This window comes from Amblyomma americanum, chromosome 5 (assembly GCF_052857255.1).
Source record: "Amblyomma americanum isolate KBUSLIRL-KWMA chromosome 5, ASM5285725v1, whole genome shotgun sequence".
Classification (NCBI taxonomy): Eukaryota; Metazoa; Arthropoda; class Arachnida; order Ixodida; family Ixodidae; genus Amblyomma; species Amblyomma americanum.
Genome location: NC_135501.1, coordinates 86,959,024 through 86,975,020, shown reverse-complemented (window position 1 = coordinate 86,975,020; position 15,997 = coordinate 86,959,024). Strand labels below are relative to the sequence as shown.

Below are 15,997 nucleotides of genomic sequence, written 5' to 3'. Positions count from 1 at the left end.
CAATGCTTGCATCAAAGCGTGAATGTGATCACAGGCTTGCCTGTATCGAAATGTGACAGCTGCAGTGATGAACTCAGGAAGGTTTTTGTACACCTCATATGTAAAAAATTCATCAAGCCACTCTTTTGCAACCATGCGTTAGATGTCACCGACAAAAATGCAGTTTCAAAACTCTACAAAAACAAGCCGTTGTCACGCAAAGTATTGAAGCTTTGAGGCGCGCTTGCATTACTGACTAAATAAAGAGTGTGATTTTTGCTTTACTTCATGTATTTTCTCATTTTATCTTCAAAACTTGGCTTAGCGCAGTGCTTTTCAATGAAAAACTCGGCAGACCATAGTGTCAGAAGCCAGCGCCATCTAGCGGAAAGCCGGAAAAGCGCAGTGGCCCAAGGAGTACAATAGAGGCGCGGTCGACGTGCCAGGCATCTCTAAGTAAAGGAGGCGTTGGCTCCAAGTCACACGGCGGTGACGTTTGCCGCGCGACTACCTTGAAGTGCGCCAACTGCCATGGCCCTCATGACTCTTCCTCGAAAGACTGCTCCCGCCTCAAGACCGAGCGGGCGGTACTGAAGCAAATTGTGCCAGACCATTCTACGCACAAAGAAGCCGCCGCAAAGGTGCGGCGACTTCGTTCGCGCCGCCGAAGGTCGTCAAAGAAAGCAGTCACATTTGAGAAGAATGCCCCAAACGCATCTGCAGCTTGTCCGCCCCCACCAAAATCCGTACCAAAACAAGGGAGCCCGGCGCTTGGTGAGGCTGGACCTGTTGCCTCAGATTCAACTTGGCCACCACTGCCAAAGCCTTCTACGCCTACAGGGTCAGGGATGTTGGCGCATTCAGGGCAGTGTGCAGCGCCTACGACTGATCCAGCCAACAGGCACGATCAAGGTCATGGCCCAGATATGCAAGTGATTGCAATGATAACGTCACTAATGAATGCCATGCGTGCTCTGCTTTCCAGCCTACGCACGCCAGCAGCAAAAAGCGCACTTCAAGTGCTGGACGCGCTACATCCAGTTCTTGGGGCTCTACAGTAGAAGGCATCATGGCTCCTTCGGACCTGTCTTTTCAAAAGAAAGCCAAGCAAGCTTTCATTTTCCAATGGAATGCTCGTGGACTCTAGTCCCGGATTTCCGATTTACGGCACAACGTCTACGAGAATCGCTTCCCCATTCTTGTGATTTGTGAACCGAAGACCCCGGCAATTTTGCGAATATTCGGTTACGAGGCATTTTCATCACCCACGTGCAACAGATCCAGCAAAGTCATCGTCTACATTCGACGTGAACTTACATGTGTGCAACATTCAGTTCCTCCGAACGAAGACAATCAGTACGTTTGCCTGACAGTGAAGAGCCGTGACCTGACGTTTACGCTACTGGCGTTGTACTTGGCGCCATCAAGTCGTTTCGAAGCCAGAAGGCTGAGTGGTTTGATGGAAGCTACACCTGCTCCGTGGGTCATTATGGGTGACTTCAATGCTCATCACACCATATGGGGAGGCGTTAGGATGCACGTTAGGGGAAGACAGCTTGTGTCCTTCGCATCTGACCATGACCTCCAGTGCCTGAATGACGGAAGCCCGACCTATATTCGAGGAGTGACTTATAGCAGTTGCTTGGATTTGACTTTCGTTTCACAGTGCCTTACCAACAGCGTCCGGTGGTATTAGGATGTAGAAACCCATGGCAGCGGCCATATCCCAACCTATCTGATTATTACCGGCCATTCCACATTTTCCCAGCCACGTGTAGGCAGCCCATTGACTGGACAGTTTTTAAATTACTTATGGAGGCTGCTTGCACAGAGGGCTTCTCTACCGGTCTTGAACAAAAAATTAAGGAGGCCATGGAACACGCCACCTGCCCTTTTAACCCTGTCGCTAAATACACCGATTTTGACTTCGAATTGCAGCGACTACGATCACAACGGCGATAGGCAGAGCGCAGATACCGACGCACAAAGTCGCGCCTAGATCTAAGAGATGCTAGGCGCATACAGAAGAAGATTCAGCGCAGAATTCAGGCACTACAAACACAACGCTGGAGGACATTTTGCCAAACACTTGATCAACGGAAGCCTTTGTCACGCGTTTGGAGCGTAATTCGGGGTCTTCGCACGTCCCCTCAACAGCGTTACCCGTTCAATTCCGTAGCGCTACACCAAAGGCGCAGTCTGGTTGAGGTAGCCGAAGATTTCTGCGCAAGAATAACAGGCCCTCCGAATTCAGGCGCAACGCTGCACTGCAACAATGTTCCACCCTCAAGGGATTCTCGGATGGATGCACTATACTCCCTGGAAGAACTTGATGCTGCGCTTGCGTGTTGTAGAAGGTCATCATCACCAGGGCCCGATGGTGTGACGTACTCCGCAATTGCCAACCTTGGCCAAGAAGCTCGACGGGCTCTTTTGGACACTTACAACAAGTCATGGACTGCTGGCATAGTTCCTCGTGATTGGAAGACCAGTCGTCTGGTTCCACTTCTTAAACCGGGGAAATCACCGCTCGACCTTTCGTCATACCGTCCACTTGCACTCGCCAGCTGCGTCGGCAAAGCCACTGAAAGAATGCTGCTCACACGCGTGGAATGGTACTTGGAGCGATATCAGATTTATCCAACCTTCATGTCTGGTTCAGACGGGGCCGCTCTTCTATCGACAACGTGGTTGACCTTGTAACGTCGGTGCAACACAGCAAAAGTTTGAAAAGATTGACCGTGGCATTGTTTTTGGATATCAAAGGCGCGTACGACAACGTAACGCATCAGGTCATTTTGGACGCAATGGAAGCTGCTGAGGTCAGAGGCCGCACGTTCATCTGGATACGCAGCAATTTATCAGAGAGGTCGTTTTTTTTTTGTCCTGACTGCGGACGGACCAACGTCCTTACATCGAAATTCGCGCGGAGTCCCTCAGGGTGGAGTGCTGAGCCCAGTTCTCTTCAACCTTGCTCTCATCGGCCTGGTCGACGTATTGCCTTAATCTGCTCAGATCTTTGTATATGCAGATGATATCTGTATTTGGGCATCAGGAGTGACCCGTCCTCAAGTTCGTGCAAGACTTCAAAAGGCGGCATCGATATTGACATGTTATCTTCGATTGCAGGGCCTGAACATTTCGACCGAAAAGTGCTCACTTGTGGCGTTCACACGCAAAATAATGTCACGCTACACCATTCGCATTAATGGTGAAGCCATTCCCTGTGAGCGAAGCCACAGATTCCTTGGTGTTGTCATCGACAGGAACCTCTCGTGGAGTCCACATATCTACGACATGAGAAAGAGACTAATTGCGATTGTCCACGTCCTCTCTTTCCTCGGGTGAAAGTACTGGGGCGCATTAGTGCGCTCTATGCTGCAACTGTACCGTTCCCTATTTCAGGGCTACATGCGGTACAGTCTTCCGATATTCAGTTCCATTAGAAATACAAATATCAAGACTCTTCGAAATGTGCAAGCGCAAGCTCTCCGTATCTGCCTTGGACTGCCTAAATGTGCATCAACAGCAACTGTTCTTGTTGCCCGGGAACATCCTGTTACTACATACATTGCTGTTGACACCACGAGAACACATATTAGGCACCTCACATGGGTTCCCTGTCATCACCTCGCAACACACCCAATAATTAGGCCGCGTACTGCATTCGCCAAAGTCATTGAAGCTCATCGCGCATATCTTCCATCGGAGTTCACCCCTGCGTCAAGACCGTGCTCATCCTTATGGAGTCTTCATGAACCTCGGGTCCACCTCTATATTCCTGGAATTACGAGGAAAGCTGGTGTATCCCTACCCGCTCTCAAACAACTGACGTTGAATCACCTGCATTCTTACCACAGTCACCGCATACATGTTTACACAGATGGATCAGTTCACTCGACCAGTTATACGGGGTCAATGGTGATACCGGCCAGATCCATCTTCATGAAAGTGAAGACGACCTACCCAACATCTTCAACTGGTGCGGAACTCGCAGTCTTACGAGCTGCGGTAGAGTTCATCACTCAAGAACCTCCACGTGACAGGACGGTTTTCACCGACTCTAAAGCAGCCCTTCAAGCCCTGCAAGCTGCGCTACGCCGAGCGTCGAAGGAACAACTTGTTGCTGAGATCCGTCTACTGTACCACGGCACCGTTTCCAAAGGTCATGACATCATTTTTCAATGGCTGCCAGGACACTGTGGTATTAACGGTAATCACCAGGCCGATGCGGCTGCGCGTTCTGCTCACAACGACGGACTTCCAGTGAGGATCCCAATATCAAGACCTGACGCAGCGTGTGGGCTTCGCCCTTTGGCGCTGGAGCTCACACTTTTAGCGTGGAACACAGGACAGTTTTGCAACCTCCGCCTCAAGGCACTGGACCCTGGACTGCGCCTTCGTCTTCCACGTAACTTAGCACGTCGCGACGCAACATTGTTATGCCGTTTATGGATCGGTGTTGCTTTTACCAACCACTATGCTTTCCGGATGGGGATGGCCGACAGTCCTGCCTGTGAAAGCTGCGGTTGTGAGGAGACCATCGCACATCTTCTCTGTGAGTGCCCTGCATTTGCGAGTGCAAGACATACACTGTGTTGTGCCCTGGACCGCCTCGATCCTCGCCCATTAACAGAGCAAAAGATCCTCGGTCCGTGGCCACAGCAGTCGACTGCCCTCAAGGCATAAAAGGCACTCTTTGCCTACTTGAGATCGACTGGATTGAGTGACAAATTGTGACAGCGTTGTGCGTGTGTGCGTGTTATGCCTTTTTCCCCCTTCTCTCTTCCTCTTTTTAGCCCCCTAATCCCTCTTCCCCAGTGCAGGGTAGCCAACCGGAACCCCTTTCTGGTTAACATCCCTGTCTTTCCCTCCTCCTCTTTATCTATCTATCTATCTATATCCGGAGTAACTCTCGGTCGGGATTGTACCTCTGCCTGCCGAATGTAGACTTGAACGCTGGTGTGACGCAGCTCAGGCTTTATGCGCCACGAAAGTTGTGTTAGCTTTTCTGCGTACTTGTGCCTAAAGATGCACTCTGTGGAAATTCGGCGTGTGTAAATAATAATTGGTTTGGGGGGAAAGGAAATGGCGCAGTATCTGTCTCATATATCGTTGGACACCTGAACCGCGCCGTAAGGGAAGGGATAAAGGAGGGAGTGAAAGAAGAAAGGAAGACAGAGGCGCTATAGAATTTTTGTGTGAACGCGTTTCGTTTCAAGACTGTGCTGTTGTTTGTTGTAACAGCTGGACCCGTTCAGGCGTCAACTCTGGCCGCCAGCGTCGCTTCGCAGAATAGAAATCAGCTTCGCCAGAGCACGCCGGAGCAAGGCAGTACAGGTTTTCAAATATTCCGGTTGCAAATTGCCGCACCCGAGGTAAGCCTGTTTCCGGCAACCGCCCAAGCTGTATGACGGTCCTTTAAATTCGCCATCATAATTCCTATCTTATTACGTAATAACTTCTTATTTTACTGTAATGAATGAGCACCTCTATCCACCGCGCATACCCAACACTCGCTCCTGAGAGGCCCTATACTTGACGTCCACTAGATGTCCCGTGCTTCGCGCCAAGGCTTCTAGACTACACCGTTTACTCGTGTATCGATTCGCTCAAACAACGGCTATAACAAATACACAGTTGCTGAATCTCAGTTGTGGTTGTTATGACGTCTTTTCGCCCAGTCTAGTTCGAAAGCCCTCCCCACCAGTAAAGACATCAAAATTATGAGCGTGGCGTTTGGTGCATTGTAGAACTATGCAACCTGGGTGTCGCCACATTGCTCGCTGGACTGGTGCGTGCACTCTGGCGCCACCACTTCCACCGGTGCTTGCGCCACGCCCACACAGAAGCCCAGCCAGAAAAATGGTGACCCCAGGTTGGAGAGGCCTGCAGCGCTAACCGCTGCTGCACCAGAAAACCCCGCAACGAGTAGTGTAAATTATTGTTCCCACAATGTGATCCAATACAATCCTAGAATGATATCAAATGTTCAATAAGGAATAAGAGAGCAGCCGCAGTGGATCAGTGGTTGTGGCTCTAGGCTGCTAACCCGAAAGACGCGGGTTCGATGTCGGCCCCGGCGGCCGCATTTCGATGGAGGCGAAATTCCAGAAGCCCGTGTACTGTGCGACGTTCGTGACCGTTAAAGAACCCCAGAACCCTAGGTGAACGAAGTTATCTGGAGCCCTCCACTACGGTGTCCCTCATAGCCTCAGTAGCTTTGAGACGATAAACACCCCATAAAACATAAACAAATGAATAAGAAATTGAAAGAGAAAATTACATATCGAGGAGCTTATGCGCAGCAGTTTCGGATTCGATTATGTGGGTAACGAGTTCATTCACACTTGAAAAAGCAGCAACGCCGCTGTTCCTCTCACATTTTCATTTACCTTATAACATGTTAGCCTGTATGGAAGAAGCCAGGTTATTTGTCTTCTTTGTATTGTGGAAAACGTTCATTACTGCTGTACCCATGGTTAATTTTGTAAGTGTTATTTCATAACTTCTCGTTGGATTTACACTGGCTTTTGTTCCCATTCACCAAATTATTTTCTTCGATTAATTTATTAGTTTTCTTTTGCATCACCTTGTGTACTTCGCGCGCGTCGTGCCACGTCGATTGTGCTGTTAGCCTAGTTAGAAAAGTTATCTGCGTGCTTTTTTTCTTTCTCTGGGCCAGTGAGGCGCTAATAAGTAAATAGAAAGTAACCACTGCCTCCACATGTGCGTTGCGCCATGCTGTGAGCAGCCGATGCTCTGGCTGCCACGTTGGTCCCACGTGTGACGCGGGGGACAGCAGGTATAGGTGTGCTTATGAATGCCATTTCATGCGTATTTCTGCTGCTACTTGCGGTAGGCTACGGAAGTTTACAGATCTAGCCCGGACATGCATCGTTTAAAGTCAAAACAAAGCACGTTTTAACCATTCGTTGCATTTGGTACTTGCTACTGCGTGTCCTTGCAAGGACAGTAAGCCATTTTCAAGCTTTGAGCACTCATACAACTTCATGTCTCTGATTCTGTAAACAAACTACGTTATAGTTAAACACAAACACAATGCACGACCCCCCCTCCCCCAGTGCACCACGTCGTGTACTGGTTATCTACACCGATGACACTTCTTGTCGCGTCTATGACGATGAACCAACAAAAACTAGGTGCAAAGCATGTACTGGTCTGCACTGGCTTTAGGACACCTGCATGCACGGAGACAGCCCTTCGAGTGCGGACGTCGGAGTGCACGCGAGATAGCATTATGACATCACTCGGAAATCGGGGACGCCAAGCTCAGGGACAGTACGAGCAAATATTTAAAAACTGCGCGAGTACCGGCCACAGGGTGCAAGCCACAATCACTCGTAAGCACATTTTCGACTCGTCGGTGCAGACGGCATTCAGAACTGACCGCAGTTAGCCTACGCGAATGATACGTCGTGAAGCGCACTACCTCGGCAAATGAGCCAGCCCGAGGTTATTCAGAGCACTTGGTCACAACAGACCCATATGAGGGAGGAAGAGAAATTGGAAGGGTGGAGGGAGTGTGGTAGCGTGTGCGCATAAAAAAACATTCACGCAATCTTTATCCACTGCAAGCCAGAAAAGACGTAGGTTATGTCGCAGAGAAAATACCACGACAGCGCTGCGCGCGACGAATAAGAAAACCCACCCAAGCCAGATTAATCCAATCAAAAGTCCGGCAGTATCACTCAAGCGATACTAAGCACGGTAAGCGCAGCAGCGGTATACGTGGGTTATTAGTGTCACTATGAATTAAAATGCCTTTGGCAGTCTACGCTATAAGCTTTACTGTAGTTTCAGAGAATTACACAGATGTTTCTTAAATAAAAAAGAATCTATGATTTCCCATTAGTGCAGCATATTCACGGCAGTTTTCAGTAAATAACAAAAGCTAATGCACTGCCAACCGTCTTGCTGACACTAGGCTTCGTGCCCCGCCGCGGTGGCTCAGCGGTTATGGCGCTCCGCTGCTGACCCGAAAGACGCGGGTTCGATCCCGGCCGCGGCGGTCGAATTTCGATGGAGGCGAAATTCTAGATGCCCGTGTACTGTGCGATGTCAGTGCACGTTAAAGAACCCAAGTTGTCGAAATTTCCGGAGCCGTTCACTACGGCGTCCCTCATAGCCTAAGTCGCTTTGGGACGTTAAACCTCCATAAACCAAACCATGCTTCGTGACCTTCTGTTTAGCACCAGTTTTGCATTAGTATGCACTAAACAGTTCTCCAACAAATTCTTGCGAGGCGTCATACGTCGTGACACATATATCGGACGCCTACTACCACTAGCAGTAAAAAAAAGGAGAGGAAAAAAACTGCGATTTGCTTTTAACAGTTGAATGAATACTATGAACATGTGAGCAAGAAACGCGTCTTGCTGCCTCAACCACATCCATATCACACCATGTGCGCGTACAATGGGCGTGACGATGAGTGGTTAAGCCAATAAATAAAGCCCATTATGCCGCCGCATCCTCCTCCTTCTACATGAGCCAATTTTTCCAAACATGCACCAGTGTCGAACACGCTGGATCCCCAAATGTTAACTGTACCTTTAATTTTTTTAATGCGATGCACGTGAGCAACATAATTACAACCAATCAACAATGACAGCGCTAGAAACCAGTTTTCGTGTTTACTAATGGCGCTTCCTTTTCTCGCTTCTTGATGCATTTTATGGCTCGTGCCACTTGACAGTTGTGTTCCGTTTGCAAACCGAAACGCTACAAGCATCTGCCGTCTGCATCTTGTCATAATAAATCGGCGTCGTACAGCAGCCCACACACCTTTCACAAAGCAATGCGATGGGTTTCGTGACTGCCGCCGGGGCATTGAGGGAACAATGGCAACCGCGTTATCAGCGTGATTCATCAGGTCTGAGGCGCTTTCTCTGTTCTCAGCTGCACATTAGTGAAATAATAGCTGTTTGCTCACCCGCAACCATAATTACGGCTCTTAGCTAGGCTAACACAACAAATTAAACTAAACGACGAAGCAGTGATCATGCGTGTTGCAATTTTTGTATGCTTCACGGGCCGTTAAACCTAATGATGAAGTTACAGAAACCGTTGGGCTACTGAAATCAATACCTAAACATCATGGGAGGTAAAATTCCGTCAGTACCTGCCAAGCGCAGATGAATTTTACGCGCTGATCCATGCTTACAAATGGCATGCTCATTATTCCAAATAAAGAACACAAGTCTAAATTTTGTGTCTCCACCCTTTAGGCGCCAGTGGGCGATGGAGAACGCAACTCTCCTCGAATCCTTTGTTTTTTCGCGGCTGGAGGATTTTACTCAGAAGAATGCAAGCTCCCTGGTTCACCTGCCTTACACTCCACAACAGCAGATATTCACTACCGGAAAACGTGAGCGAACGGTGCTGCTTTCGAGTGAACTGTACGCACATACAAATGCACTGCAAAGCGACGGTGTAAGCGTTTGGAAATGCTGCTGCCTGGAATCACAAAATAATAGTCGGCCGTAACTTCGTAGAAGAAAAAGAGGGAAAAAAACAACTGATCTATCTCGTAATCTATGAAATCGTGTTCCTGGAAAATAAAGTAACAAGGCGGAATTTTTCATTACCTGCGATTCGGATTCAATTCGAAACCTGGCCGAGGCACCGGCGAAGGAAGCTGTTGTCTCTCCATACCCAACGGCGTCTTCATTCTGCGTGCAGTTAGGGGCCTCGCATGTCCCGAGTACGCACCCGCCTTCACAGAGCACTTTGTACAACTTCTTTCCAGACGCCAACTTAGAGGCAGAGAGCCCTTCCACCCAATCCGAAAAGTCAAAGATCCCCGCATAGCCACTACATCGCCACTACTGCTGTACCGGTTCGTTCGAGTGGGAACCAGGTATCAGACCCAAATCAGCACCACCCACACCACGAAGTGCATTGCTCATCATAGAAATACTTCTCATGCGCAACTAAAGAGGACTAAAGGGACGGACCTCGGCGACTGAATGTTCAGTCAGACCGAAACGAGTGATAATGCACACGGACACAGCGCGGGGCCGTTGCCTGCGCCAGAGTGGGACTGCACAAAGGGCGCTGATATCTCTTCACGCAAGAACGAGACAGCGTAGCAGGAGCCCTGACTTGAGTCCTTACTTGTGAGGCAATACACGGCAGGCCATCAGCTCGTCCCTTTTAGCGCACAATACGTACGACAGCGAGAGCAGAGAATGCCCATTTGAGTTCAGCTACAAAACACAACTGTCCTTTTTCTTCCTGCTCTCGAACTCAGCCTGTTATTTGAACAAGTTTCAATTAGAAGCCAAAATGCCCTGAGCTTCAAATTTATGGAGGACCATGAGATCCCTCCAGGCTATCCGAGCAAAGAGTTGTCTGGCATGTGTTTCGTGACCACTGGATTCGCTGCTGTGGCGCGAAAAATCAATCAATTAGTCAATCAATGAACGAATAAATAAATCTGTCAATTAGTCAGCCAGCCAATCGATCAATCAAACAATCAATCAATCACTCATTCAATCAATCAATCAATCAAACGATAGCCTTGGAGCGCCGTCAGCGGCCGAAGCGTGAATTTTAGTAAACGCCGGGACGCTAATAAAAGAAACAGCACCGCAGTGGAACTGAGTATTAGGTTTCAGTCCAAATGAGCATTCATACAACTGACAAGTCACCTCCGTATGAATTCCTTGAGGACGCCACCAAAGGCGCCCTAACCAATTTGCCCATTCATGTTTTCTGCGTACAAATCTCCCTCTGTCGACGTCGCCGGCGGTAAGGGACTCGAAAGTGGCAATTAGCAGCAGTGTGTCTCGATTTTTCTGCGTACAAATCTCCCTCTGTCGACGTCGCCGGCGGTAAGGGACTCGAAAGTGGCAATTAGCAGCAGTGTGTCTCGATTGAGTACAAACGCCCTTATGTTGGTGCTTCATGGACATATTTTACTGCGAGACTGGCGACGACACCCGAATGCGCTGGTCAGCTGCCCACAGTATGCATCAAACAGCCCTGTCCCAGCTATAGGACTGATCTTGTCCACAGCGATGTACGACTACTTTAGTAAACTCAGACATTCATCGAAGCAGCCACGGGAGAATAGACATAAACACTTGAATAGGAAGTGGCTCAAATTCCGAGAATACTGCTCGACTTCCACGGTGGATATGAGAACATAAAAAAACACCGTCCTTGCGCAGTAAACTTCAGTGCGTGACTATTAAACAGCCATTTCTGTTCACAACCACTGCCTGGCCGCGCAGACACCGCGCACAGTTCGGTACGCTAAAGACATCAGCTTCGGTACACAGTGCCCTCCACTTGTCGCAACACAGCAGACACACGGAAAGAAATCAGACGTTATCTAATGCTCTCACCGTGCTATCAAACAAAAGACAGAGGCGACAAAACGAACGCGGGAAGGGTATACCCTGGAGATATTCGACGAGCACACTCGCAAGGAGCGGACGATTTACGTCTTGCAGCCTTTCCCGTCTCAGTAGCAGTGAAGATCAGGACGCAAGATGCTACCTACAGCTTCCGTACAGGATACTTGCGGCTTCAACCAATGAAGGTCTGAAACACTTCAGGGAAGGGGCTCGCGAGGCTTCCCGCTTTCACTAATGCTCGGAAAGATAGGGCGCCTTCTTGCAGGTTGATCACGATACTCGGTAGCGGAGTTTCTCAGCGGAGCTGTAGAGGTATTTCCAGTTCGCGATTCACTGCAGCAAAGAACTTGGGGGATACATGTATACATGCTGTAGGTAATTTTTTTTTTTTTCAATAACACGTCCTCTCCAATCCACCGCTCCAAGGGCGCGGCTCTGTCGCCGCTGACCTGCTCCTTCGACAGCGCGCTTCGCCGCAGCCGCCGCAGACGGGGCGTGCAACTAAAGCGCCTCTAATGTCGCTGGCGCTTTCTTAAGTAACGCCAGTCTTTGAAGTGCGCCGCTGCGTTCTCTCCGTATCCGCACATAGCTTTTCCGGTCCCGATTTCTGTTTTCCGCCGGAAGTCGGCGTCCATTTTGTATCTGCTCGCATCATAGAGTTTCCTCGCATGGAGGAAAGAAATGTCGGCCCGTCTAGGAACCTCAATCGCTTCGAGGCAGCGTACTTCAACGTTCGACACAACCTGTGATGCAAGCACATAATTCGACAGCGCCGATGTTATCAACGAGGTGCGAAGGCGCACCACGGCATCAACAAAGTAGCGGCTTCGATCCCTAGCTAGCTGTCCCTCAGCGTCGGTCAACTTGTAGCTTGAACGCTCAAAAATTTCTACGGTTTTCACAGGCCGTAACAATCGCATGCGGACACGAACCACTAGCGCGATATGCTCCTTTTCCCGACACCGTTTGAAAAAAATAGTGCCCTAACAGCAATAACGCGATGGATGAAAACAGCAGCGATGGAACGCCGCCGAAGACTCGCCCCGAGAACCGATCGGGCAACAAAATGGCAGCGTTTCCTTCCCTTCGAGACCGGAAGTCGGAAAGATTTGTGAGGAGGAAGAGCCGTGATGGAGGGAAGGTTGGCGCTACTTAACCTGTTCGGCAGAAAATGTCATGCAAGGGCTTTACTTGCAACATTCCTCCCGTTTCGTCATTCCCTCCCCCTGTCCAGGTAAGGGTGGTTACCGAGGTAACCGCCCTTCAGCACTCCGCTATATCGGTTAAGCTGACGGCTTATTGTCAAGACGCCAATGCCTATCCAAAGAAACAAGAGCTCAACAGCTGCGCTAAAAGAAAAAAAGCCTTACAGACGTTCTGGCCCTTTTCGCGACGAACAAGGGAGAAAAATATACGTCTATGTTGTGCATCCCTCATTTGGACGGCACCCACTCTTAGGCCTAACTGGACACCTGTGGGCCTTGGGAACGAGTCTGCAATGCAGAGCAAAGATAATCCAACCACTGATCAGTATGGAATTGCTTCGCTACCACCACAAGCACATTCGACGGCCCCAACGGCCCACAGCTCTTGAGCTGGCTAGCTCAGTACAAATGAGACACTGGCCGCCGGCAAGCCAATCACTGAAAAACGATCAGTCAGTGGCAGGACGATGTGTGCCAACCAGTCGGCCAAGGCAACTGCTAACCATGGCCCGAAGATTGGACTAACGTCAGCAGCCGACATAGGCCCGGCCCTGGCAGGGCCTACGTTGTTAGCCGACGTTAGCCGAGTCCAATGGGAATGACCAACGTCGTCACGGGGTCTCTTGCCGATACTGGACTGGCCCGTTTTGGACTGACCCGACGTCGGTTGGGCAGGTCGACAAATTTGGACCTCTAGCGGCTGAAAAAGATCGGAAGACGCGCGTGATTACCATTTAAGGCACTGCGGATCCGTCGCCAGCATCCAATTCCTACCACACATGACGCCACATGAACACATGCAAACATCATTCGACTTTCCTTCAATCGATAAAAACTTGTCTCGACCGTCTAGGCCACTTTTTCTGCGGGTAATACCACCAGCTATTCTGAGGAGGTCGACTGCGAGACCGGAGACGTCATTTTAAGCTGCCGCGTTTAGAGCACTCATTCGACAAACCTTCATCCCTGAGAAACTGCGTTGTCTGCCTGGCTCTGCGGCTTCTTCACGCTCACAGCGAGATGAAATCTGCAATAACGGGGCGTAAATGTTTGAGTGGTAATGTGTCACCTTTGCAATGCGCGGGTTAATTACAAAACGCTACTGATCAGTCAAGCGTAAGGAAGCAGATAGTTATCCACAGGAAATTCCAGGAATTGACGCTCAAATACGGATGTTTCATTTGCATACACTCTTGTCATGCTGATGCAGTATCGATATCCCCATGAAAAAGCGCAGGTACGTGATATGTATTTTATTCCGAGATAAAAATGGTCATTACTAATATGCTCAGCTATATTCTGCTCACGAGCAGGAACCACAGTCCAGTATCAAGCAATTTTTTTCGCCCCCTCTAGCACATTTTTTTTTTCTCTTTCTGAGATGAACCTGAGTCACCATCTCGCAGCAAACGAGACTTCGATAAGTCGGCTCGATTAATAAATAACCGTATTTCGACTCCGACTTACTATCCTTATCTGCTACAGCCCGTCAACGTTCAGCTCTGACAGAGGCGCCCTGCCATCTACCTGCCCTTGTTCAATAGCCTAGCGCCGCCTAGCGGTACAAGGCGCAACTACAATTCATTGGCAGAAGCGCCGACAGATAGCGGGTAAGTCGCCAGAAACATCGGTCAGGTTGCCTAAGGCCCATGCAGCAGTCGTCTATGCGTGGCACAGAACGCGTCTAAAAAGAAGAGCTGCACAGACAGCTGGAATTCGAAGAACGCGCACAGCTGGTACAGCCCAGGTGCGATTCCGCCACTACGCGGATGGCAGACAGCAAACAGGCATCCATCACGAGGTCATGCGCGGGGGCGCACTTGCCTCCTTGCAACGTTCCAGGCATTTTAAGGCGAGTAACATGGTGCCGCATCGATTTCGGCCGCAGCTGTCGCATAATATAACACGCTGTCGATGTCCAAAATACACAGCGAGTTTCTCGTGTTAAAAACAGGAAAAACCAGACAATTAGCTGCGTTTTCACATCTGAAGCGTTTCAAGCTCATTCTGCGCACGCGCGCGCTCGTGTGTCAGAACGCTGGTGTGCGTGTGAGATATGTGTTCGCGCGAGTGTGTTTGTGAGTGCATGCGTGCGCGCGCGCACAAGCTCCTTCACTGTTGCGTGAAGAATAATTGGGTTTTGCCTGTCCGGGCAAAGTTGCGCAGCTGTTGCGTCGTTAGCGCAGCCCTGTCACCCTGACGCTTCACCCCCATCTCTTTCTCGTTCAGGCTTGTCGAACCAGAAAAAAGTAATAAAACGCTTCGCGTGGCGGGAAAAGCTGGAATACGAAAAGACCCTGTACTTCTTTCTGCCCGCAGCGGCCGTCGCGTGGTATCATCTCGCCAAAGAATTCGTGCTTCGAGGTCAAAGCGCAGTGGCGACCGCTTCTCTGTATATGTGCGCCGCCTTACCGGGAGCTGATTTTTTTTATTGCGCCGTTGTTGTTGAGTACATACACGCACACGTGCCCACACTTATTTTTCTTTTGGATGGAGTGTGTGTGTGTGTGGGGGGGGGGGGGGGGGGGGAAGCGGTGCGGTGGCGGAGAGAGGGGATGTATTCAAGAAGGTAAACGTAGAAAAAATGCGATTCTGTTGCAGGTCCAAGTGGCACGTTCCATACGAAATACTCATATGAATTATATGGATATTTTCTGAATATTATCCGTTCGATTACAGTCGAACGCAATTATAACAAACCTGACGGTCAGAAGGTCTTTATATCCAATGTTCGTAGTAAGTAGGCTCTCCGTAAAACTGTCAAAAATACTGAGTCGGCTAACAGTAGCGTTTATTTCGTATAAAATTGCATTATGCTCGTCTAGGTCTTCAAAGCAGTCCACCGCAGTTCTTCCCAGTCTCTCCAGGCCGATCGCATTCGCCGAGACACTTCCTTCTACCAACTTTAGGGACGGGTTATAACTAATCGGAGTTGAAGCGTCGGCGGCAGGTGGTCTCAGAACGGCCACGTCAGCATCATCATCAACCTGACTACGCCCACTGCAAGACAATGGCCTCTCCCATGTCTGTCCAATTAACCCTGTCTTTTGCCAGCTGCGCCCACCGATGCCCCCTAACTTCCTAATCTCATCCGCCTACCTAACCTTCTGCCGCCCCCTGCTACGCTTGCCTTCTCTTGGAATCCACTCCGTTACCTTTAAGGACCTGCGGTTATCATGCCTTTGCAGTACATGCCCTGCCCAAGACCATTTCGTCCTCTTGATTCCGACTAGGATGTCATTAACACGCCTTTGTTCCCTCACCCACACTGCCCGCTTCCGGTCTTATAACGCTGCAGCTATCATTTTTCTTTCCATAGCTCGCTGCGTTGTCCTTAACTTAAGCTGAACTCTTTTCGTTAGCCTCCACGCTTTTGCCCTGTAGGTGAGTACCGGTAAGATACAGCTGTTGTACACTTTTCCCTTC

The 15,997-nt window shown here is 49.6% G+C and overlaps 1 protein-coding gene across 4 annotated transcripts in view; it reads right to left on the bottom strand.

Moving 5' to 3' along the window:
- Positions 1 to 15,997, bottom strand: part of LOC144132578 (sulfotransferase 1B1-like) — a 283,601-nt gene that overhangs the window by 128,139 nt on the left and 139,465 nt on the right. The window contains exon 1 of one of the 4 annotated variants that reach the window (XM_077665071.1): positions 9,591 to 9,670. The exons of the other annotated variants lie outside the window; for them this stretch is intronic. Coding sequence (XP_077521197.1) covers positions 9,591 to 9,655 — 65 coding nt within the window. The 5' untranslated portion in view covers positions 9,656 to 9,670. Of the gene's footprint in view, positions 1 to 9,590; positions 9,671 to 15,997 lie in introns of those variants that run through there. 4 annotated transcript variants of the gene reach the window in all.